The sequence below is a fragment of the Arvicanthis niloticus genome, chromosome 2 (assembly GCF_011762505.2).
Source record: "Arvicanthis niloticus isolate mArvNil1 chromosome 2, mArvNil1.pat.X, whole genome shotgun sequence".
NCBI classification, from domain to species: domain Eukaryota; kingdom Metazoa; phylum Chordata; class Mammalia; order Rodentia; family Muridae; genus Arvicanthis; species Arvicanthis niloticus.
In genome coordinates, this window is record NC_047659.1 from 46,914,029 (window position 1) to 46,939,482 (window position 25,454).

At 38.9% G+C, this 25,454-nt stretch overlaps 1 protein-coding gene across 1 annotated transcript in view; it reads left to right on the forward strand.

The window, feature by feature from the left end:
* Positions 1 to 4,968: 4,968 nt before the first annotated feature.
* Positions 4,969 to 25,454, forward strand: part of Hat1 (histone acetyltransferase 1) — a 37,374-nt gene continuing 16,888 nt past the window's right edge. The window contains exons 1-5 of the mRNA XM_034495116.2: positions 4,969 to 5,112; positions 5,690 to 5,785; positions 16,838 to 16,913; positions 17,990 to 18,110; positions 25,117 to 25,296. Coding sequence (XP_034351007.2) covers positions 5,007 to 5,112; positions 5,690 to 5,785; positions 16,838 to 16,913; positions 17,990 to 18,110; positions 25,117 to 25,296 — 579 coding nt within the window. The 5' untranslated portion in view covers positions 4,969 to 5,006. The remainder of the gene's footprint in view (positions 5,113 to 5,689; positions 5,786 to 16,837; positions 16,914 to 17,989; positions 18,111 to 25,116; positions 25,297 to 25,454) is intronic.

Here is a 25,454-nt window from a genome sequence, read left to right on the forward strand (position 1 = left end):
CTCAGCAGAACAGCATCGGACTTTCGTAAAAACTCATTCTGCAGTTTTATCAATGACGTTCTCAAATCCTCTTTAGAACAAGGTAATACACAAATATACAGAAAAAGGGAAACACCTTTATAAAAAAGAAAATGCTTTTTTAAAGTATATATGTGTAAAATTGAGACTGGGTCTCTCTTCAAGCACGTGGCTAACCTGGAACCCTGGAACTCACTCTATAGACGAGGCTGGCCTCAAACTCACAGAGATCCACTGCCTTGGCCTCTGAGTGCTAGCATTAAAGGCATGCACCACTATGCCCAGCATGTTTGATAATTTTTATTATCACTTCCTGAAGGAAAATATATTTTGTTTCTGAGATAAACTGCATCTAGGCATATACTCTGAAACAGTTAGAAAGTACGCATAAACAGTTCTACAGTGAGGGGCAGTTAGACCTGGAGCCTGGACTCCTCAGTACTGCATGCTAGTCACACTGTAGCAAACAGGTTCTTCATACTTCTTACAAGAATCCTAACTGCTTATCTACAGATAAGGACACCTGGAAAATGATAAACCTTGCCATTTTAACAAATATTTTTTAAAAGATTTTTTCTTTTCAATTTTTAAAATTATGTTTATTTATTATTTATTTATGTATTTATTTGTGTGTTTTACAGCACTCATAAAAAGGTCAGAGGACAAGTTATAGGAGTGGGTTCTCTCCTTTCATTATGTGGGGCCTGGGATCAGATTCAGGTTATCAGGCTTGGTGTTGTTGGGAGCGGACTTTAATCAGAAATTGGCTAGAAAGCAGCTATCAACTTTGCAGCTATCTGGAGCCGTATACCCTGATGAGAGACTTGTTTTTCAATAGCCTACAACAGCTGAAGCACACTCTGATAAATATCTTGTTTATCCCACATAGCTTGTTTTGCTGTTTAGTGACCCCAGCTGCATGGTGCATGTGGTAAAATGTTTTCACCTGTATTCTCCTGTTTGTGCTTATAAATACCCAGGATTTCCTTGTAGTGGTGTGGTGTAGTAGTAGTAGGTGTAGTGGTGTGTGTATGGTGGTGTGAATATAGTCTGTGGGAGACAGTAAAGGAGACTTGACTACAGATCCTCTGGCTTGTCTCTACTCTTCAAGTCTCTTCCCCTTGTTCCCCCCACTCTCTCTTGCTAAACCCTGACCTGCGGAACAGAGCGGGTCTTTACATGGCGTCAGTGCCTTCTTCACCCGCTGGCCCAATTCACTGGTCCTGTCTCCTTTTCTGATCAATCATTTGTAGCATTGACTTTATCTTTCTATCTGAATGTTATGACTATAATCTTATACATAAGAGTTTAAGAGGAAGGGTCTCAATGTTCTTGCTGCCTCGTCTAATCTTAAAGGGCATTTCTAGATAGCTAACAGATACATCCCAGGCCTGAGTATCTGGAGAATTGGGCTCTTCCAGGACTAAACTGGAATAAGAGTAAACTGAGGATACACTTGGGCAATAAACCTTGGGCTGACTCCTTCTTTTCCTTCCTTGCTTTCCAGGACCCTCTGTCTTTTTATTTTTAAAATCAGCTCTCACAAAGTCCAGCTGGCCTCAAGCTTCAGTGACCAAGAATGACTTGAATTCCTGCTTCCACCTTCTAAGTGCGGGTGTTATATGTGTGTGCTACTTCTTCTTTTTTTTTTAATATTTATTTTATGTATGTGAGTACACTGTTGCTGTCTTCAGACCCAAGGGAATATGGATCTCATTATAGATGGTTGAGAGCCACCATGTGGTTACTGGGAATTGAACTCAAGACCTTGGGAAGAGCAGATGGTGCTCTTAACCACTGAGCCATCTCTCCAGCCCTGTGTGTGTGTGTGTGTGTGTGTGTGTGTGTGTGTGTGTGTGTGTGTGCGCACGCGCACATGCACACTCTATTTCTATAAGCTTTGGTCCTTATCTTCTTCCCCCTTCCCTCTTCTTCCTTTTCTTTCAGCACTCTCCTCAATCACAGTCCAGGCTGACCTCAAACTGATAAGTGATGTTCCTGCCTCAGACTCCCAGGTGCAATGAGTTTAGGCATAATCCACCACTATAGCTATATTTTCTTATCTCTAAAAGTAGAGAGCATAGTTATTCTAGACTATCTCCCAAAGTGTGATGCTTAGTTTTGTCACCATGGCACAGAACAAAATACACATATATAAATGTATGCACACATGCATGTATATTACATACATATATCATATATAACACATACGTAACACACATACATTCATGTGAGCATGTCTGCTGGGGATTATCTTACCTTAATTGATGGGAGAAGACTCACCCTAAGCGTGGGCAGCACCTTCAGGTAATGGCCCAGATAAAAGGAAGAAAGCAAGCTTTACTAATTTACCTCCTTAACCTTCACTCTCGGTGGAGAGTTCATCGATCCTTTTGGTGTGTAAGGGTCTATGATTTGCTGAAAATGGCACCCCGGACTCAAATAGTATGTAAATGCAGAGAGTGTTTTATTCTGTAGAAATCCAGCACAGCACGCTGGGATCTCCCATTACCAAGATTGAGAGACTCCCAAGTGAGCTTGCAGGCCTGATTTAAAGCACATTAGGGAATTCCAAGGTAGGTGATGATGTGTTTATAAAAAGAGAAAGAGAAAGAATATGTTCTGTGGAGGTGTGTGGTGAGGTATGGGGGATGTCTCAGCAGGACCATGCTGAGGCATCTCTTCTACCCTGAGGGACCAGCCACATGACAGTATAGTATAGAATAGTTTATTCAGGGCACGGGGAGGGGAGTTAAGTGGGTAATAGAGGCAGAGAGAGAGAGAGAGAGAGAGAGAGAAAGAAAGAGAGAGAGAGAAGTAGAGGCTGGCCATGACCACGTGGAGAGAGGGGGAAGGGAAGGGGGGAGGGGCAAGGGGCAAGGGGCAAGGGGACAGAGGGATCAAGAGAGCAAGAGTTCCGAGAGAGCAAGAGAAAGAGGAGAGGGACAAGCAGCTCCTTTTATAGTGGGCCAAGTCTACCTGGCTGTTGCCAGGTAATTGTGGGGAGGAGCATACCTGGCTGTTGCCAAGTATCTGTGGGGGTGGAGTTTAGACAGAAGGCTAACAGGTGTTCTCTGTTAATCTGTTGGGTCCATCTCTAAGGACATTCCATTCCGGTGGTGTGGGGGCTGGAAACTTGTTTCTGAGGAAGTCTGGAAACTGCTGCTGACCTAGTGTCTTTGCCTCAGGCTAGGTGACAGGGTAGCTTCTGAGGACTGGATTTGCCCAGGTCTTGCAAACAGAGATTTAGGCATAGTCTCCCTAACTGCCAATTTGAAGCCTGTCATGGAATCAGCCTAGCCTTCTTAGGTGCTGCTGCTGGTTCCTCAGCTGATATTAGAACCAGTTTCTTTTGCAGGGCAGTGGTGGCATACACCTTTAATCCCAGCACTTGGGAGGCAGAGGCAGGCGGATTTCTGAGTTCCAGGCCAGTCTAGTCTACAGAGTGAGTTCCAGGACAGCCAGGGCTACACAGAGAAACTCTGTCTCGAAAAACAAACAAAAGACAAAAAACAAAACAAAACAAAAATCATAGGCAGAGTGTTAGCACTCTGTCTAAACTCCAACCCCACAGTTACGTGACAAGAGTCAGGTGTGCTCCTGAGGGCTGCTTGCCCCCTCCTCTCTTGCACTTTGCTCTCTTCTTGTCCTTATCTCCTGCTCTCTTACCTCTTGCTTCTCCCTTCCCCTCCTCCCTCCCCCTTCCCTTCCCCTCTCTCCATGTGTTCATGGTGGCCTCTACTTTTTTACTCTCTCCCTCTCTCTGCCTCTACTACCCACGTAACTCCCCTCCCCATGCCCTGAATAAACTCTATTCTATTCTATACTGTCGTGTGGCCGGTCCCTCAGTGGGAAAAGATGCCTCAGCATGGGCCTGCTGAGGCATCCCCTTCCCCCATACCTTACCACACACCCATAGAACATATTCTAAATCTTTTATCTTTTTATAAACACATCACAGAGAACCAGTAGTTCTCCAGGAATCCCTCAGATCTTTACAGGCAGATCGGGCTGAGGCTCCTATCTTTGAGGACTGAACCACGAGGGTTTCGGCATTTGCTGTGAGACAACCACTGTCTGACCTCTCCAACAGTACCATAGAAGCCAAATCGATAAATTATCTTTTAATATATGTTCATTCTATCTGTACCTTTTTTTTTCCCTAGAGAACCCTGATACACACCAAAGATCAACTTTGAATATAGCATCCGTCATTTTAAAGTGTATTAGCAAATGTGTTGACAACAGGGAATCTGGTGTTTAGGACCACTGTGTGTGTGTGTGTGTGTGTGTGTGTGTGTGAGACTAAATAGCAGATTATCCTCTGGGAGAAAAAACATCCAACAGCAACTAAATAACAAGGCCCATGATTAAAAATGGGTAGCATCCTGTGATGTAGTTCAAGCCACTAGGACCTCAGAGAAGTCCAACTAAATCAAGCCACTTGAAGTAGTGTTAGTAACCATTTTTTGTGAGCTAAATGGTTGTCTAGAAAACTTAAGAGCAAAAGCAGGCATTTTTCGAATGGGTTCCTGAGTTCTTTAATATGGCACTATTTATCATTTTGAAAGCATAAAGAGAGTATATTAGTTAGTGGCAGAGTGTTTTGTCCAGCACAAGCATGAGTTGGATACCCAGCTCCAAAATACGAATAAAATTCAGAGAAACCTTTTAAAATGGGCTATGGCAAAATAGAATCAAAAAAGTTTGATACTTCGAAATGAAACTCCCACATAAAAACTTGCGTTCGGGCCAAAGGGTGGGAGGAAAAAAAATCGCCTTTGGGAATTCACATTCATCTCCACGCAAGTCTCTAACGGTCAGCAAGCCGCACCCGCTTGGCCGCTGAAAACTCGTGAGGGCACCCGCACGAGCCGTGGCTAGGCAACCGCGGGCGCCTACTCCTCGTGCTTGCCCCGCCCCCTCAGGCACTTCCGCCGCCGCGCGCCTGGAACGTCTTGCTCTCATTGGTTCATGCTTCTCCGAGGATGGGCGGGGGGAAAAGCGTGTGTCGTTGTGGTCACTTCCGGCCCGGGAGCGCGCGGGTTGATTTGTCCTTCCTCAACCGCGGCGTTCAGAGCTCGGAAATGGCGGGTAAGTTCCCGGGAAAAGTTTAGCAAGGGGAGGAGGCGGGTGGTTCTGGGGAAGAACGTTGAGGCGGCAGTGACAGTGGCCGCCTGGAACTTTCGAGCTCTAGCCGAGGTTCCAGAAGGCCTCTCCCTTCCGCGAGGCTCCGAGGGTCGGAGGCTGGCTCCCGGTGGGCCGCGCTCGGCGCCACCGCCCTGAGCGCTTACGCTCGGCGCCTCGCGTGGGCCATCGGGCCTTGAGCTCGAGGCAGGGCACGCAGTTTCGTCTGGGGGAGCGCGGTCTGCCTCGGGGCCTCCCCCCGACCCCCGTTCCCCTTTGCTCACTGTCGCCCTAATGTAGCCCATAAGGTCCAGTTCCCGCCAGCTGATCGTCTCCAGGCCCTGCCCACCTTCCTCACAGCTAACTTCTGAGCGAGCGCAGTGCTGCCCTGCCCTGGTTCAGGGCACACTCTTGAGTCTCCTACCCTTCAGGAAACCTGTGTCCTTCGAGACAGACGTTTTTACACCGCCAGACTTATCATTTAGAGTGGAACTTATGTATTGTATGTAGTAGAAGTCTCTTGCTGTGCTCTATTCGTTTCTAGCCTTGGAGAAATTTCTGGTGGAGTATAAGAGTGCAGTGGAGAAGAAACTGGCTGAGTACAAGTGTAACACCAACACAGCAATCGAGTTGAAACTAGGTGCGTATGTCATTTCAGAGGGGTTTTATGTGTGCAGCCCTGTATTTAACATAGCCTTTAAAATAGGAAACACAGCTTGATGTTAAGACGATTACTTAACAGGTACTTTCTGCGTTGGTTGAACATGGAGATTTTAGGCAGTTTTAAGTTCATGCTGTGGAAGGGGTAGGGGAAAGATGGCAACTTAACACATGGGAAAGATAATTGTGGCAGAAAGTCACAAGTACATGTGATCTCAGCTTAAAAAATCCCAAATATGATAGACAATAACAGGTGTTGGTTAGGATGAGGAAATTCATGTATTGCTGGTGGGTATCTAAAATGATAGACTTTCATACTTTAGTTTGGAAGAATTTTTTTAAATGTATTTTATGTTCATAAGTACTTCATCTTCATGAACACCAGAAGACATCAGATCCCCATTACAGGTGGTTATAAACCACCATGTGTTTGCTGGAAATTAAACTCAGGACTTCAGGAAGAGGCCAGTGCCCTTAACCTCTAAGCCATCTCTCCAGCCCCAGTTATGGTAGATCTTTAAAAAAAAAAAAAAAAAAAAAACATAAATTAGCTACATGAACCAGCAGTTTTATTAGGTGTCTGTTCAAGAGAAGTGAAGATGTTCATTTAGAAATAAATGCTTAAGGCCGGGCGGTGGTGTCGCACGCCTTTAATCCCAGCACTTGAGAGGCAGAGGCAGGTGGATTTCTGAGTTCGAGGCCAGCCTGGTCTACAGAGTGAGTTCCAGGACAGCCAAGGGCTACACAGAGAAACCCTGTCTCGAAAAAAAAGAAATAAATGCTTAAAAGTCGATTATTTACAATAGCCAAAAAGTGTAAACAACTCATAAAGCAGTTAGTAAACAGATAAAAGTATGCTATAGCTATTCAATGGAATATTGTCTGACAATAGAATGAAGTTCTGATACCTGCCACACAATGTGGAGAAATCTCAAAAACATGCTAAGTAAAAGGCAGGCAAAACCAGCATAGTGTATGGTTCCATTTGCTTGAAATGTTCAAGGACACCTGTAAAGACAGACAGTAGAGAATCATTACCCCAGGCTAAATGTAGGAACAGAAAATATGGACTTTTAAATTTTATTTATTTATTTTCATTTTTCTAGACAGGGTTTCTCAGTGTAACCCTGGCTCCTGACTGTCCTGAAACTTGCTCTGTAGACCTGGCTGGCCTCCAACTTTCCTCAGTGATGGACCTGAAATCATAAGCCATTTAAACCCTTTCCCTTTGCTTTTAGTCAGTGTTTTATCACAGCACCAGAAATGAAACTAGAACCAATATAACAAATACAGGGAAAGTGACAAAGAAGGTAATAGTTTACTGAATCCTCACTACACAGACTCCTAATCTTAATTACTTTGTGTCCATAAGTTATTTTTCTTAAAACTAGCATTCTGTTGTATAGGGTGCTTTTTCTGCAGCTTGAAAATATCCATGTGTGATGCATACATAAAAGTTCGTGCACACATATGCAGAAGCCAGAGTAGGACATTGCTTTCTTCTTTATCACTCTCTACTGTATTTCCTTGACACAGGGTCTCTAGCTGAACTGCAGGCTGGCAATTTCTGTGAAGATGGCAGGGCACTGAACTCTGGGGATCCACATATTTCTACTGGTGGTTATAACTATAATCCTAACACTGGGCCATGGAGACAGGAGGATCAGGAGTTGAAAGTTAGCCTCAGCTGTGTAGTGAGGTGAAGGCAGCTGAAGGGAATGGAACACACTATTCTTTAGTGACATTGCCTCCCACAAAAAGTACCCATACTACCACCATTTTTGTTGTGGTAGTTATAACCTGTTTGTTTGTTTGTTCCCAGTGATAGGGTTTATAGACATGAGTTGTCTCTGTGAACACTTTATGTGGGTGTTGGAGATGGGAACTCAGGTCCTTATGTTTGTAGAGCAAATGCTCTTACCTACTGAGCCATCATCTCCCCAGACCCTTTAAAAAGTGCCTTGTGAGGTTGCTCAGAGAGGTGGTATCAAAAACCTAATGATCCAAGTTTGATCCATGAAACCCATAGTGGAAGGAGCACTGACTCCAGAAAGTTACTCTGACTTCCACACATCCATACATGATGTCATGTGCTTGTCTGCAATCACACATAACATACACACACACATTAATAGTACCTACAAGATGATTCCCTGTCCTCACAAATAGACCTGTCTCTTAAGTTACATACACACAGTTACATTTTAATTCAGGTATTTCTTCCAGGAGATTCTTGGGTAGCTTCTCTTTTGTAATTAATTTTTATGACAGTCATGGAGGTATATACCTGTAATCTTAACATTTGGGACATGGAGGCAGGAGGATCAGTTGAAAGTCAGCCTGAACTGCGTAGTGAGGTCAAGGGAGATGAGGGAATGGAATGCACTATTCTTTAGTGACATTGCTTCCCACAAGAGTACCCATACTGTCACCATATTTTTGTTGTTGTTATAACCTGTTTTATCTGCTTAATATTATTTGTAGTTTGTTACTTTCTTTGAGATGGGGTCTCTTGTAGCTGAGGATGGCTTTAAATACCCTTTACGTCCCAAGTGCTGCAACTATAGGTGTCCACTACCATAACTGGCTCTTTTTCTTTTGATCATGTTTATGTTATTTATGCATTAACTGTTCCCCTACATGTGTAAAAAGCATATTGTATAAATCTACTATCAACTACATTTTTTTTTTGAGATAGGATTGTGCTGTGAAACTCTGGTTTATCGCAGCCCTTAGGTTCAAGTGATCCCTCTGCCTCAGCTTCCTAGATAGTTAAGACGTTAGGTATGTGTTAGTATACAAAAGCATTTGATCATTACCAGAACCTGTCTTGTAAAACTGAAACTGTGTAGTGGTTTGAATAGGTATGACCACTGTAGACTCACCTGTTGGAATGGTTGACCCAGAGGGAGTAGAACTGTTAGGAGGTGTGGTTTTGTTAGAGTAGGTGTGTCCTTGTTGGACAAGTCACTGTGGAGGTGGGCTTTGAGGTCTCTTGTGCTCACAAGCTATGCCCAGTGTGGCAGTCTTCTGCTGCTTGCTGATCAAGATGGAGATCTCTCAGCTCCATTTCCAGCACCATGTCTGTCTGCATGCTGCCATGTTTCTGGCCATGATGATAATGGATAGTTACAAGCCTATGGGGGCCAAACTGTAATTGGCCCCATAGGCCCTTAATAGCACTATGAGGAGGTGTGGCCTTGCTGGGGAAGGTGTGTCACTGTGTCACTATGGGGGTGGCCTTTGAGGGCTCATATGCTCAAGCTATGTGCAGTCTGTTTCCTTCCATGCTTCCTGCCATGATTCTAATGGGCTAAACTGTAACTATAAGCCAGCCCCCATTAAAAGGTTTTCTTTATAAGAATTGCTGTGGTCATGGTGTCTCTTCATAGCAATAAAACCCAAGCTAAGACACTGTGCCTGTTAAATATCCATTTCTCCCAGACTCTAGCCACTACCATTTTATTTTCTGTTTCTAGAATTTGTCTGAGATAAATGAAATCATATATTATTAGCTTTATGTGACTTATTTTTCATTTAACATGCTACCAGGGTTCATTCACATTGTAGTATATGACATAATTTCTAAGGACAAGGACAAAATGCAGCTATATTTCTTTGTCAGTGTTAAAAGAATGGTGTCTAGATAAGTTGGTCCCCTCTGAGACCTTGTGAGCTGGGCCTTTATAGTCTACATTACTCTCAGTACTGCTGTTTTCCACATTTCTAGGATGGTCCATTTTGCCCTGCTTACAACATTGAACAGCTTTCCTAGTTCAGAGTACAGAATCCACGTTCTTTAAATGAGCAGCATGGTTACAACTGTCATAGCAATATCCTAGTCCCTGTTAACAATTTCTTAGTTTTTTTTTTCTATTGCTGTGAAGAGATACCTTGACCACTGTTAGATTGATTATTAGAGACAATGGAAAGAGGCTACGTCTGGGACTCTCTTATTCACAGTGAAGAGACATTTTGCTGTCCTTGTTTGTGGATGGCCAAGATGTCTACAGAGGAAGATGGAATGTGATCCCTTATAGGAGTAGAAATGACTTCTCTAGCCTGCAAGGGAAGCTGGGAGATGTAGTCTTTTAACAGGAGACTTTATCATTCCTAACTCTTGAGTGGATATTAGAAATGCAGGGTTTTTTTTTTTTTTTTTTTTTTTTTTCCCTGCTGAGAGGAGGGTTTTTTCAGGAGGGGATAGATCTAGGTCCATTAAAGAGGGGGTACTCTGGTCATGTACCAGGGGATCTTAACATGATGGGTGCCATCCTGTGTTCATGAAGTCTTGGAAAGTAATTATTAAATCGCGGCTAGCAGATGATTTGGTTACAGTGTTGAGCTGAGAGATTTCCCTGGAAAGTTGAGGGGCAGGGGGGAACAGAGGTGGGATAAAGTGGGCAGAGTTGATCTAAGGTGACCGTGACCGGTTCCATCATTGCCAGGCCTGTTGCACCCAAGTGAGGTAGCTGAAGCAGCAGGGAACTATAGAGCATCAGTAGGAAGAAGAGGAATAATACAAAGAATTGTGGCTAGCTTGGGGTAAAAGGGATGAAGGTCCCCCCCTTCATTTTTAAGATTATTTGTTTTATGTATATGAGTATACTGTTGCTGTCTTTAAACACACTAGATAGATAAGGGCATCAGATCTCACTATAGATGGTTGTGAGCCACTATGTGGTTGCTGGGAATCGAACTCAGGACCTCTGGAAGAGCAGTCAGTTCTCTTAAATGCTGAGCCATCTCTCCAGCCCAATGAAGGTCCCTTTTAACAAAGTTTCTCCACAACATCTAAAAGATCTTTTTGCAGATGGGTCAGGAGCAAATGTAACTGTCATTGTAGGCAAGCTATTGGGAGAGCTTGTGTGGAACATTTGTTTGGGTATAGAGTGAAGTTCAGTAAGTAAAATGTTTAAAATTGGGATTATTAACTTAAATGACCATATCTACTGTTTGAAAACATGACAATACTTATTTTTGTTAACATCAAGTTGCTATACTTATATTCCAAGAGACAGTGTAAGTTTTATTTCCCAAAAAGAAGTTATTTTTAATTTAAAAAGTATACTTCCAGAGACAGTGTCTGCTTTGTCGAGAATAAATGAGTTACTTTACAGAGTTCTCTAAAATTAACTCTATTACAGAACCTTTTAAAAAAAAAACTCTATTTTCATTCAGTACACTTAACCAACAAATAAAAGATGAACCTGTCTTATCAAATCTATAGTAATTCATAGACTGCATTAATAAAGGCTAAAGACAACTCTTTGCTTTTGCCCACTGTCAGATCTCTAGGTCACCCATGTACTAATGGCAGTAAGCATATTTCTTAACATTGTTCTGTTTAAAAGTAGATTCGTCGTTTAGAGACATAATTTATAAAGCAAGATAGCCAAATTAAATAAGCTTTAACAAATACTGGCTTTTGGAATTTCTTAGAAAATATTTGCAAGCATCGTTGCTAAAGCTATACTTCTTGTAGGCTTTAAGGTAAGAGTTCAGGCCCTGGCCCTGGAGCTCTTTATCTGTGTAGAGTCTAGATTATAGTCTCAGAACATAACAAGTGAGCCCAGGTTGGAGAGAATCTCCTTCCTTCTTACCCTCCTAAAGAATATAAAGGCATGGAAAACCACAACTTAATAGAATTGTTTGTGAGTCTACAAATACAAAACCAACTGTGAAAGATACTACTTGGATATTCTAAATAACTTTTCAAAGCTGTGAGTTTGATGACAGAATATCCTCCACTAATGAAGCAACAGGGTGGTTAGGGTATGGATCTTGGAGTTAGTTTTTGCTAAGAAGGATTGAATGCCAAGGTAAAGGGCATGACCAACTAAACTATCGTGCAGGTGTGCAGGTCCCATCTCAGTCAGGTGATAGACTTAAATGTACAAGGTTTCCCTGTTCACAGTATCTTCATATGTTAATTCCAGAGACATTGAGGTCAGAGCGATTTGCCTCTCTATTTGAGACATTTAGGATGTGGGTGTACACTCTGAGATTCATTAGGCAATAATCCATCCCCTATTTATGTGAGACATGAGAAGTAATTCATCTTTACATATTTGTATAAGGAGGAAGTTCTTGGTTTTGTTTTTGTTTGGCCTGTATAACTGGAGTTGGTCAGGCCTACAATAGCTGGAGATATAAGCAGCAGACTTCTTGTAGGTCTTATTTCCTATGCATCCTTGTCCTGTAAGGAGGCTAGTCTACAGCTTAACTCTGGTAGGATAATGCTTTATCCAGGGGAACCACTTGAGCCTGGGGGGTGTCCGCTATGCAAGTGTATTGTAAATGTAACCCAATTTACTCAGTCATTCTTTTATAATATACCTGATGCTGAATATTATTTTACAATAAATAAATTTTTAAATTAAAACATGTTTGGACTTAACTGTTTCAGGCTTAACTTTGACAACTTGTACAGAATACTGCATGATGGTAGATAACAGATAACTATAAGATGGGACAAAAATTGGTCTTCCAAGCTTATCTCTGTAAATAAATTACATTTGAATGTACCATGACTGCAAACATAGTTCTGAGCACATTAAATAATTTGATTATTTATAAAGTGACTGACTGACCATTAACTTGCACATCATAATTTTTAACAGTTTACAACAAGTTGGTACATTTTATAAGATACTTTACAATTTTGTCCTATAAGTTTAAGTCTTAAAAATTCTTGAATTAAAGATCCTTTGGTATCAAAATAAACTTTAAATTATAAGTACAGTCGACAGAGAGACTGGTAACCTTATTTTCCTGATCCTTTTATAAGTACTTTTACAAAATGCTAGTTTTTTTATGACTCGGTTTTAAAACAGACCATCTTGGAAGCCTGGTGATGCCTTCTTAGTCTAATAAAAGGGAGCTGCAAGGCTAAGCTGAGGGCTTAGTGGGTTTGGTTGGATGCTGTGTAGTTGATTTATATCACAAAGTCATCTTAATCAAGATGGTGGTGAAGTCGTGTGGTTGTTATTTACTCCAGTATGGTCATCAGCCACATGGTGCTCAAAGATGGGGCTATCAGGCACCCTTTTCCTAAGAAAAACAAGTGTTGAATCCAAGTTACATACATGATCTGTTAACAGCAAATGAAGGTTGTTATACATCCTTTTAAAATCACACTCAGTGAATTTACAAATTTTAAAATACTAAAATTGTTTTTATAAAAGCTTTAAAGAGTATTAACAAAACCTTGCCACTTGTAACCTCTATAGGAAATAGTTTACTTTTTAGTTGTTCTCCAGCACAGTGTCTTTTCACAGGCTGTTTTGTTTTCTCTCCTTTCCCCTATCACTGAGTGAGGTACCATTCCTGACTCAGGACAGATTTTGGGAGAAACTTTTAAACAAACATGCTTGGGTCTGAGACAGATGGGCCCAAATCCAAATCTAGAATCCATTTTCTCAGTAGACTAGTACAGCATGAAACAAATTTTCAATATTATACATACTAAAAAAAAAAAAAAAAAAAGCCATTTAAAGTACTGTAGGCTGAACCCAGTGATGTACATATCCATAATCAGTTTGTGTGTGACTGCAGACAACCTGGAATGCTCTTATCTTTTATCTGTTTTTTTTCTGTTCTGTTAAACTTTGAGATAGGTCATGCGGTATAGCACAGGCTAACCTGGAGCTCACTGTGTGGCTCAGCCTGTCCATGAATTTGCTCTACTTCTGCCTCAGTTTCCTCTGTGCTGGGATTGTAGACATAACTTGCCACGCTAGGCTTATTTTCAACATCTTTTTACTCTTCTGTCTATTGGAGTAATATGTTCTGCTGAATTTTTAGAAAGGGCAGAACAAAAAGTGAAAATAAAAGTTACCCATAGTTCAACATTAAATAACTCTTTTTGTATAATAATTTAGGCATTTTATCATTTATCATCTACTTTTTTCTCTTTTATAATTGAGTCTATAGTGTCATGGCGAGCTCATTTGGGTTTGCTTGCTTGTCATGCTGCCATATCTGCATTTACAGACTTAAAAATATTAATGTTCCTGTTATCCAGGAGAGTTTGCACATATGTATGCATTATTATGACACTCAACCTTAAACTTCATACAGTCCCTGAGCTGTATCACTAGCCCTTTTCAGATTTAACAGTGGGCAGTATTTGCCTAGCCCTCTTTTTATTTTTTTTCAATTTTTAAAGTGAGAAATGTCAAACATCTAAAAATTGAAAATAGAAACTACAACACAACTTTAATAATTAACATTTGCTGTATTTGCTTTAGTATGCATTTTTGGTGAATTATTTGAAAGTAGCTTTCTATATATAGATGTCTTTTCTCATGAACTTATCTTCATATATACATATAAACATAATGCCATTATCAGAGCTAATATGTAATTTCTTGGTTCCTCTGGCTATGCTCAAGTTCCTTTACTAATAAAAGTGGTAGTGTGTGTGTGTGTGTGTGTGTAGAGATGGCTTAGCTGTTGAAGGCTGGGCTGGTAACCAAAGTGTCAAAAAAATTTCTTAAAGTGGTATCTAGTCAAGGTTGCTTTATTTATTTGCATTTATTTTTCTTTGTGTGATGCTTGCTCTTGGTAGCGAGCACTCCAACCCTGAGCTAGTCCCATGTTCTCCATTGGGTTGTAATTTCTTTTCTTAATCTCCTTTAACTTAGAACTGTCAATCTTTCCTATATACAGTTTCTCTAGGTCATCAGTTTATTTGAGAGAATAATGTCAGTGTATAGAATTATTAGACAAATCTATGTTCTGAATCTATGTTTTGTCTTTACCTGTGTTTTCTTGAATTTCCTGTAATTTGTAAAATTTTAGAAATTGATTAGGTTTAGGAAAATGTAAGAAGGCTTCATGAATCATTGACTTCATACGGCATTGATTCACTTAGTGAGCACAGAATGTTAGTCTTTCCCACAGTGCATGATGTTGAGTTTTATCCCTTGAAAAGGCAACTGCCACCAGAGTGAAAGTTACCTCTTCTGTAAAGTGGTAATCTTCTGGGTAATATTTTGCATGTAGTGAATGACTTCATTGACCATGACAACTATGGAAATTTTCTATCTATACTTAATCTATTCATTCTTCAGTGGTGTAGGACCTTTTTCTTTTTCTTTTTTCTTTTCTTTTCTTTTTTTTTTTTTTTTTTTTTTGGTTTTTCAAGACAGGGTTTCTTTGTGTAGCCCTGGCTGTCCTGGAACTCACTCTGTAGACGAGGCTGGCCTCGAACTCAGAAATCCGTCTGCCTCTGCCTCCCAAGTGCTGGGATTACAGGCATGCGCCACCACCGCCCGGTGTAGGACCTTTTTCAAAATCTACACCTAGCTGGGCTGTGGTGACTCGTGCCTTTAATTTCATCACTCAGGAGGCAGAGGCAGGTAGATCTCTGAGTTCAAGGCCACCCACCCTAGTCTATAGATGGAGTTCTAGGATGGTCATGGTTACACAGAGAAATGCTGTCTTGAACTGCACCCCTCAACCACAAAATAATTATTACATTTTTATTTTAATTCTTTTTGGAAGCAGTAGAACATGGCACTTGTGAAAAAGTTAGAGGACACCTTGTGGGAATGGCTTTCTTTTTCCACCAATTGGTTTTCTAGGATTCAACTCAGGCTGTCCGGGTGAACAGCAAGTACCGTTACCCATTGAGGCATGCCATCAAGCTTTAGGATTTTTGATAATTTTTTTATAACATAAATTATATTGGGAAAGTATTGAGTAAATCAATATCTGTACTGTACGTATCTATACAGTTATCTATGCAAATTAAGCAACACAAACATACTCATTTCCATCTTAGATTGGTTGAGATAGAAGTTGAGAGGAAGATTGTAGGAAATGGGAGTTTAATGTAGATGCTAGTGTTCCAAGACATCTAAGTAGTCTTTATAAAAAACAGTGTTGTTGGGCAGTGTGTGTGTGTGTGTGTGTGTGTGTGTGTGTGTGTGTGTGTGTGTGTGTATGTATGTATGTATGTATGTATCATTCCAACATTATATTTTCTTGCTTGTTGTGCAGTGTAAGGGATTAAGCCCAGGATCTCTTGGTCATGCTGGGCACTGAGCTGTATCCCCATAATAAGTTATTCAATAATAATTTATTATTATTTATAATAATAATTTATTCAAATAATAAATAATTTTATTATTTGAAGCAGATTTTCTTTGTATAACAGCTCTGCTTATCCTGGAACGTGCTTGTTGTAGACCAAGCTGGCCTTGAATGCACAGAGATCAAAGGTGTGCGGCACCATGCCTGGCTATTTTTAATTTTTAAAAAAAGATTTATTTTTGTTTTTTGCATATGAATGGTTTGCTCACGTGTATATATGTGCATCACAGGCGTGCCTGGTTGCTGAAGAAGGCATAGGATTCCCTGGAGCTGGAGTTAACAGACTAAGCTGCTTTGTTGTTGTTGGGAACTGAACCCAGGTTCTCTAGAACAGCAAGTATTCTTAAAATGCAGAGCCATCTCTCCAGCCCCCAAGCAGCGTTATTTTTAAGAGAGGGAAAACAACAGTAAAAAAAATAGATGTCATCTCAAAGTCAAGAAACAAGACGGGGACTGGAGAGATGGTTTAATTGTGACTGATCTGAGTTCATTTGTCAAAAGTCAGATAAAGAGTAAGAGAGAACCAGCTGCATAGTTGTTCTCTGACCACCACTACCAAAACACACACACACACACACACACACACGATGTCTTAGAAGGTTATCCTTCTAAAAATGTTTTGTTTTGTACAGTATTGGTTTTCTTTTCTAGATGCTGTAGTTTTTCTCATCTCAAAGTATCCTTTTTGGGAGTTGTTTTCCTCTTTCATTGTGTATGAAATATAGAAAAGTGAAAACTAAGTCACATGCCTTTGTCATACTGAGTTCCTCAAATTTAGAATAAGTAGGCTTTTGATGCTGAAGCTTTAGTGTAAGGAGAAGAAACATTTAAGTAAGGGAAATATTTGCAGTATCCTACTATAGTGAAATTCTTGAAATAGAAATGGCTGTCATCTTTAATGTCTATGTATATATTTCATTGTTTTGAACAGTTCGTTTGCCTGAAGATCTTGAGAATGACATCAGAACTTTCTTTCCTGAATATACCCATCAGCTCTTTGGGGATGAGTAAGTAACAGATTTACTAAATTAATATGGCAAAAAAGAAGAAGAAGAAGAAAAGAATCTTCTTTCTTTTAGGATTTAAAGTCAGATTTCATTTTTTTAACTCTTATTTTTCATGTTTATCTTAAAATATATATTAGAATAGTGGTTTATGCATTGAGCACCACTTTGTATATAATATGTACTGTTTACTACTACAAACATGTATATTTTAATTTTGAATGCAGTATTAACCATTGTATTTCTACTTTGTGCATGGATAGACTTGAACAATTACCTAAGGACATATAAGCGGCTAGAATTCAGATTCACACAATCTAGACTTAATAGTCATTATTATTATTTTTTAGTTTTGCTTACCTCTTGTCATACTATTCATAATATATAGTCCCTGAATTGTAAAAAGTTCCACTCAATGATTGAAAAAGCAATTCAAGAAACCATGTGTGCACACATACCTGTGTATGTAATAGTGCATAGAAAGCAGAGGAGGATGTTGATGTCCTGCTCTGATACACTTCATCTCATTCCTTTCAGAAGGCTCTCTAAATCTGGAGCTAGGCCAGTGGCAGGAAGCTCCAGCTATTCTCCTTTCTAGTCCCCATAGCACTGGCATTACGGGTACATGCATGGATACCTGGCTTTTTATGTGGGTGCTGCAATTTAAAATATATTTTTTAAGATTTATTTATTTAATATATGTGAGTGCTCTGTATGTACAGCTGCATGCCAGAAGAGGGCATCAGATCACATTATAGATGGTTGTAAGCTATCATGTGGTTGCTGGGAATTGAACCTGGGTCTTCTGGAAGAGCAGCCAGTGTTCTTAACTGCTAAGCCATCTCTCCAGCCTGGGTGCTGCAATTTAAACTCAGCTCATTGAGCTTGTGTGGCAAGTACTCTTACATATTAAGCCATCTTTGCAGACTCTAGAAATAACCTTAAATATGTCCTGAAATATAGTTTAACTTCAGGGGCAGTTGTATGATTTTAAATTTGTTTATATGTGTATAGTTAATACTTTTCAATGACTTGGCAAAAATTTATTTGGCTGTTTTTGTTTTTGTTTTTCATCTCAGTGAAACTGCTTTTGGTTACAAGGGTCTGAAGATCTTGCTGTACTATATTGCTGGTAGCCTGACAACACTGTTCCGTGTTGAATATGCATCTAAAGTTGATGAGAACTTTGATTGTGTGGAGGTAAGAACAGAAAGAAATACATATATTTTAACTTTTCTACTTGAGTACAAGAGAAGTTTTTATTGTTAAGGTTCCAAAAAGGAGACTGAAATGTAGCTTCAGGATGAGTCTTTCAGGTATAGGAAGTATTTGCCTGTCTTTTCTCTAATCCTGTGATCATGATCCTGAGTCTGTTTATCTCCTGAGCGAACCTTCTCTATGAAAACCTTCACTTTGATGATCAGAACTTTATGTGCTGACTTGCTTTTATTGTAGACAGAAGTTACCAACTTTCTGTAGGCTTTTCTGTTTTAACTTCTGATTTTTGTCCTGTTGATTGTATTATGTTTTTCTTTCTCCCATGTTTTATACTCTTAACTGTCAGTTAAGTATCATCACGAGGGGCTTCTCTTAAGAACAACCTATAAAACAACTATAAGCATAATATATTGGTATGTTTAATGAAATTATGTATAACGCTTATACAGTATGAAAGAAACCTGCAGTAGTTTTAGTTTTAGAAATTTTTTGATTGCCATATAGTAGTTATGGAGTACAGTATCATACTTTATTCAATACATGCACATAATGATAATGGTCAATGCAGAATAACTGGTATATCTTTCACTTCAAATGTTTATCAAGAAATAGTCTCAAGTTGGACATGTGGATTAGCAGGTAGAGCACTGGCTGCTCTTCCAGAAGACCAGGATTGCATTCTTAGTATCCTCAGGGCAGCTTATGGAAATCTGACACCCTTTTCTAATCTCTCTGAGCACCAGCACACACTTGGTATACATACATAAATACAGACAGAACATCCATACACAGAAAATAGTAAAATAATTTTAACAAGAGAAACTCATATTTAGTGTTAGAAATATTTTGACTGCTAGTTTTTTGGGTTTTTTTTTTTTTTTTTTTTTTTTGTACTTCTCTGTCATATTTAAAATCACTAAGCTTGATAGAGAAATGATATGTAATATGTAATTGTACTTAATATTTGTTTTATCTCATAGTTTATATCTCTTATTTTAATTTTGCTGATAGAATGATAATTGTGAATAATGCTGTAGTTGTATAAGTGAATATTGGCAACTAAATTCCATCTAAACCAGCATTGACTAAATTATTAAAGTAGAGGTTATTAGTAGATTTTTCTACTTAGATATGGTTAAAATTTTCCAAAATCCAAATATTTAATACTAAGTATTCTGATATCAAATACAGCTAATGTTTTCCTTTGAACAGTACAAAATTTGCTGTCATTTGAGGTGTCTGTGTGTCTGTGAATGATTTAATGTTGCAGCTTATGGTTAGTGCTAAATTGATTTCTTCCAAAGGAACTATTGACTTAGTTATTGATAAATCTTTCAAATACTGTGTGTACTGAAAATAGCTATTTGCTCTAACTTCTAACTGTTCCATTTCTGAAAATCAGGGTTTTCCATTTAGAACTATGTTAAGTATAAGAAATCAATCAATCTTGTATAGTGTTTTTGTAAGGTTACTACTTGCTTCATAGTCAAAGGTCATTTGCTTAGTGTTAAGGAACGGTCTCCCTCTCCCTTCGTTTTTGTTTTTATTTTTGGCTTTTTTGTTTTTTAAGAATGATAGTTGATGTGGGCATGGTAAGCTAGCCTCTTCTGTTCTAGTGTACTGTGATAAATTGATAAATGCTCATTCCCCAGGACTTCCTGTGCACCAACTCCCCCTCCTCCCCCCATGAATTATATGTATGATGTAGTGTGTATGTATATGGGTATGGCATGTGAATGTGGGTATCCAGAGAGGCCAGAAGGGGGCTTTGGATCCCCTGGAGCTGGAGTTACAGGTAGCTGTGAACTACCCAATGTAGGTGTTGGGAACTGAATTCAGGTCCTCTGCTTTTAACATTGGAGCCTTTTCTTAAGTCTTCCCTCCTGTGCTCTTGATGTTAAGAATATAGTAAATAAAACATTCTTTGCTCTCATAGAATTTACCATAAACAAGTCATAAATCACAGAAGGCATTAGAAATATTTTGCTGGGATAGTTGAAGAGAATGGCAAATCTAGATTTTTACAGAGCCTTGGGATTTCTGTGCCAGGGTAAGGTATTGGTAAGAGGCAAGAAGAGTTAGTAGCCTTTGTAGATTTTAAGCTGGCAGTGAGTTAATACAATATAATTCACATTTTAAAAAGCTAATTCTAGGGTGACATATGTGCATGCTTGTAATCCCAGCATTCTGGAAATGGGAAGTGGTAGGGAGATCAGGATTTTTTGTTTTCTCCCCACAAGAGAAAACAAAATAAAATGATTACAAAATAAACACACACAAAAGAAATCTCGTTGTAGAAGCCGTATTGTGTCACAGTGTGTCACATAATATTCCCTTTTGCCCAAATAGCTTTACTTGCAAATGTTCATTGCAGTGAATCGTTAGTCTGGTTTGAGGCCTCTGGCTTCTGCTAAACTATCAATACTGGAACCTCACCAGGACTCCTCAGATATCCTATTGTTGCTCTATGAGATCCTGTAGCTTTGGATCTGCAAGACTGCCCCCTTCATGTGCTCCAGCAGTTCACAGATGGGATAGATGTTGGAGTGGGGCAATTCAAAGCCCTGGATCTGGGCTTTGGGTGGTGGTTGAGTTGTTCAGCATGCCAACTCTCCTGTGCCAGCATCATCAGGATCTACTCTCCCGATTTGCTTTCCTGCTTGCCGCAGCTGGCAATGGGCTGAACTGACTCTCTAGGTTGAAGTAGATTTGATGGTTGAGGGAGAGAAGAAACTAGGGGAAAAAAATACATTGCCTAAAAAATAGTGATACTACCAGGTATAATTGCCTTTCAAGGCCTTTCCTGGCCTTTATACTTCCAGGCTAGCTAGAGTTTTACATGGTGTGGCCTTCTTCCCCCCTCCCCCTAAAAAAAATCCCCCAAAAAACAAGCATCATGTTTTTATGTTTTTAAGACATTAGTAACAGATCTCAGAAGTTAATTTGGTTATTGTAGTTTTGCTATTAATGTTAAATTTTCTCTGTGTGTGCATCTCTGGTGTGTGTATGTGTATGTGTGGGGTGCCAAAGCCCATGTATGAAAACTAGAGAAAAACTTGGTGAGAGTTGGTTCTTTCCATGATGTGGGTCCTGGGATTTGGACTCCAGTTGTTCTGCTTGGTATGTGACACCCTTACCTGCTGAGCCATCTCACTGTTCCCATTACATTAATATTTGTTTGTTTGTTTGTTTGTTTTTTTTTTTTTTTTTGTTTTTTTTTTTTGTTTTTTTTTTTTTAATACCTCTGCCTTCTCTTGGGGTAATTTCATTGCTTTTTAATGAAGAAGTGTATAAACTAAGTTTGTTCATTTTCCTGTTTGTATTTCTGGGGGAGATTTGATTGAGATTCATGGGCAAGTTGTGTTATCTTTGAATTTTCAATTAGTTTATTCTTGTTTACTAATGAAGATTAAATTTGACAGATGAGACCATAATTTTTTTCCTGGGCTCTTTAACTTCTTTATAGGAAAGTAACTTCTAACCCAGCACTGATTATTGAGTCTAGGGCTACACATGCACCAGACAAGCCCTCTCCACTGGGCTGTATCCCCACGTGTTTATTTTTATTTTTGTGACAGGGTTTTATTAAGTGGCTCAGGCTTACCTTGAACTCATTTTATAGGCTGGTCTGGTCTTGATAGTGAAATTCTTACCTGCCATCTGAGTAACTAGGGTTTTAGGCCTGTACTGCTAGGCCTAGGTGTAGGAAAGTCTTTTGTACTTTATAGAGTAATTATTGTATACATTTGTGTGTATAAATTTGCACACGTGTGTACATGTAGGTATAGATGTGAGGTCAGAGGATAACCTCAGGTGTTCCTCAGACTTGGGCAACCTTTGTTGTTTTCTTTTAATTTTGAGGCAGGGTCTTAACTGGCTTGGAACTTACCAAGTAGGTAGATTGGCTGGCCAGCAAGCCCAAGAGATCTGTACGTCTGCTTTTACAACATTGTGCTTTTAAATAAATGCCACTAAGCCTGACTATATGAGTGTTAGTAGGGATTGAACTTATGTTCATGTCCTCGCAAGGCAAAATACTTCTACTTCACCACCTGATTTATCTATCTAGTCTAATGCACCATGCTCTTAAAATACATTATCCTCAAAGCTGTAAAATTGCAACTTTATCCTGCTTGAGTAGTAAAACACTAATGCAGTGTCAGTAAACATAAATGAACATAAATAGACCAGTGGAAAGGGTCACATGTTAACACTAGTAATACTTAAGATTTCACATTTAAAGCTGAATATCACAATATGAAAGTGAGTAAATCAAGAAGATACAAAACTCCTTTTACTTTTTATAGTTTATCCTAGGTATTCTTAGAATTATAATACTGCTAAATCTTGTGACATTTAAACCAAGTAAAAAATTGCACATTCCACTTAACATGCCTTTAATTGCAATCTCAAAAATAACTCAGAGTTATTTGAGTTATAACTCTGAGTGATAAACTCAGACCAACAGTGCTGCTTAAGATACGGTACTAGAAAGGTTATTGTAAAGAAGTATAAATTAAGAGCAAACTAAATATAACACATTAGTTTTTCTCAGGCATATTGTTTTGTGCAGTGATGAAGGAAAACAAAACTAGCTCCATAGGAACTTTTTCGTATGTAACAAAGCACAAAACATGGGAACTATAATGGCCATAATGGGAAGGTATGTTCTTTAAAATTTTTCAAGGGGCTACATAGATGGCTCATTGGTCAAGAGGGCTGGGTGCTCTTGTGGAAGACTTAAATTCTTTTTGTTTGTTTGTTTTGTTTTGTTTTGTTTTGTTTTTTTTTTTTCGGGACAGGGTTTCTGTGTAGCCCTGGCTGTCCTGGAACTCACTCTGTAGACCAGGCTGGCCTCAAACTCAGAAATCCACCTGCCTCTGCCTCCCAAGTGCTGGGATTAAAGGCGTGTGCCACCACTGCCTGGCTCAGAGCAAAGATTTTATTTGGAGGGTTATTACAGTAAATAACTTTGAAGACTGAAAGTTATATTCTTTCACTTTGTTTAAGCTCAGATTTGAGAGTGATTTGTTTTTCAAGAGAATTACGATGTGGAACCTAGCATTTCCAGAGACCCTTGAAGTCAGTTTCTAGATGCAAGATGGTAAAGTGACTCATCACACTTCTGTGTGCCTTGTCTAGGAGATATAACATAAGGAAAGTTAAAGGTTAAATTAACAATGTTGAGATTGCCCTGGAGTGATTTTTTTTTTTTTTACTATAACTACTTTTTGTTTTTTAATTACTACATATAAATTTATTGCAATTATCTATTTCCTCGTGCAGCTGTTTGAAACTTGGGTGTCTCCACAGTCACAGTTTCAGGCAAAAATATTTATCAAATAGTATGTATTTCTAAAATAAAATAGATTTATTAAATTTAGTTAGTTTGCAATTGAGGATGACTTGCAAGTACTGGCATACACATTAGAAAAAACTGTCAGGCTGGATGTTGAAAAGCATAACTTTAAGTAATAGCTTATTTTTATGACCATAAATGAATCATATATAAATGTTGGTATCAAAGCATTAGAAATAAAACTCATTTGTGATAGGCTCCATCCTTATCTCTATCCTAAAATGTAACTGAATGATAATAAAGTACTATTCATCTGCAGGTGCATTGCTCCTACTTAGTTAAAAGATGGTTGAAAGGACAGGAATTAGTAGCATGTTGTATTAGCCTTTTGTAGTGTATTTTGTCCTAAGCATCTTAATTTCCCTGTTTTGAATGCTAAGTAGCAAGGGTCTTGGTTTAGAACTAATACCCATCATGCATGTAAACGGTATGAAAGAGCTGCTTAGTAAGTTAACACAAAGTGTTCTTGTGTCAGTCCTTGTGGAAATAGATACAATACAAACATTACAGCTGAACTCACGGCAAACTCCATTAAGTAAAAACCTGGCTTCATTGTTCAGGAAAAAGTTTGAATAGAATGCAAGCTCATTTTGTTGAATGTAATGTCAGGCTTTTAGGGACTGTATTGAAGGATACGGTTTTGTTAAGTTGAGACCAATTCATTAAGTTTTATTGCCTGGTGAGAAGGAGTAATACTTTATTGTAAGACCTCATCAAATATTCATGGTTAAAGAGAAGTAGTAAATGTATTCAATCAAGTGGTCTTTGGGGTTTTGAAAAGGATTATGAAGTCTGCTCAGCTGATAGTTTTCATTCATTGAGGTTGTTTAACAAGGGTGATTTTAATCTGTGAGTTTAATTTTGTTGTCCAGTCTTTTCTCTTTTATATGGTCACAAATCCAAGTCTATGAAAGTTGTCACATTGTGGAGATGAATGGATAATATAACCATTCATATGATTTTTCTATTTCCTAAGTGAAGAGAAAAACTCCCCTCTTAGCTTAGCATATGAAGGTGCTATCCGTCTGCTTTGCTATTCATTTGGTCAGACTATCTAGCCTTACCACTACTTAGTGCTGTTTATCTTCTCAGGTCTTGAATAATAAGGTTTCTTTGACACGTGTAAAATAACAAGCAGCCTTTTATTTTGGCTTGTTAAGATTGTCATAGAGGGTGGTAGGTAATAATCATTTTCTATATGATGTTAGATCTCAGTGGGACAGCTATTACTTTTGCACTTGATATTAGACTACCTACCTCCTGTAATTTGTTTTTCTGTTAATGCTCATCTCAACTTTGTGTCAGAGTAGTTGTTTATAGGAAACATCCTTTCCCATTTCACTGCATTGTATTACTTAGTTTAATTGTGAAGTTTTGTGTGATACCTGTTGGTTTTGTCCACTAAAAATTCTTGTTTTGTTTTGAAACATGGGCTCTCTCCCTGGCTGGCCTGGAACTTGTTCTGTAGACCAGGATGACCTCAAACTCAGAGATCCACTTACCTCTGCTTCCTGAGTGCTGGGATTAATCACTACATCTAAATCAGTTTTGTCCACTTTAAAAGAAATAAAATATTTTCAGCTAAAAACTAAATTTGTTAATTTATGTTCTTTGTTCTCTATTCTTCAGGCAGATGACGTTGAAGGCAAAATCAGACAAATCATTCCACCTGGGTTTTGCACAAACACAAATGATTTTCTTTCCTTGCTGGAAAAAGAAACTGAGTTCAAACCTTTTGGAACCCTCCTCCATACATATTCGGTTCCTAGTCAAACAGGAGGAGAAACCTTTACTTTTCAGATATACAAGGTAAAAAGAAATATTTCTCTTTGCCTGGAACCTGTATGAAATTTTATATTCAGTAAATGTAGTGTGAGATAAAAAAGGCTTTATTGACACTAAAACCAGATCTGTTTTGACTGTCTGTTTGTATACATATTTAATCTGAGACTTTCTAACCATTTTCC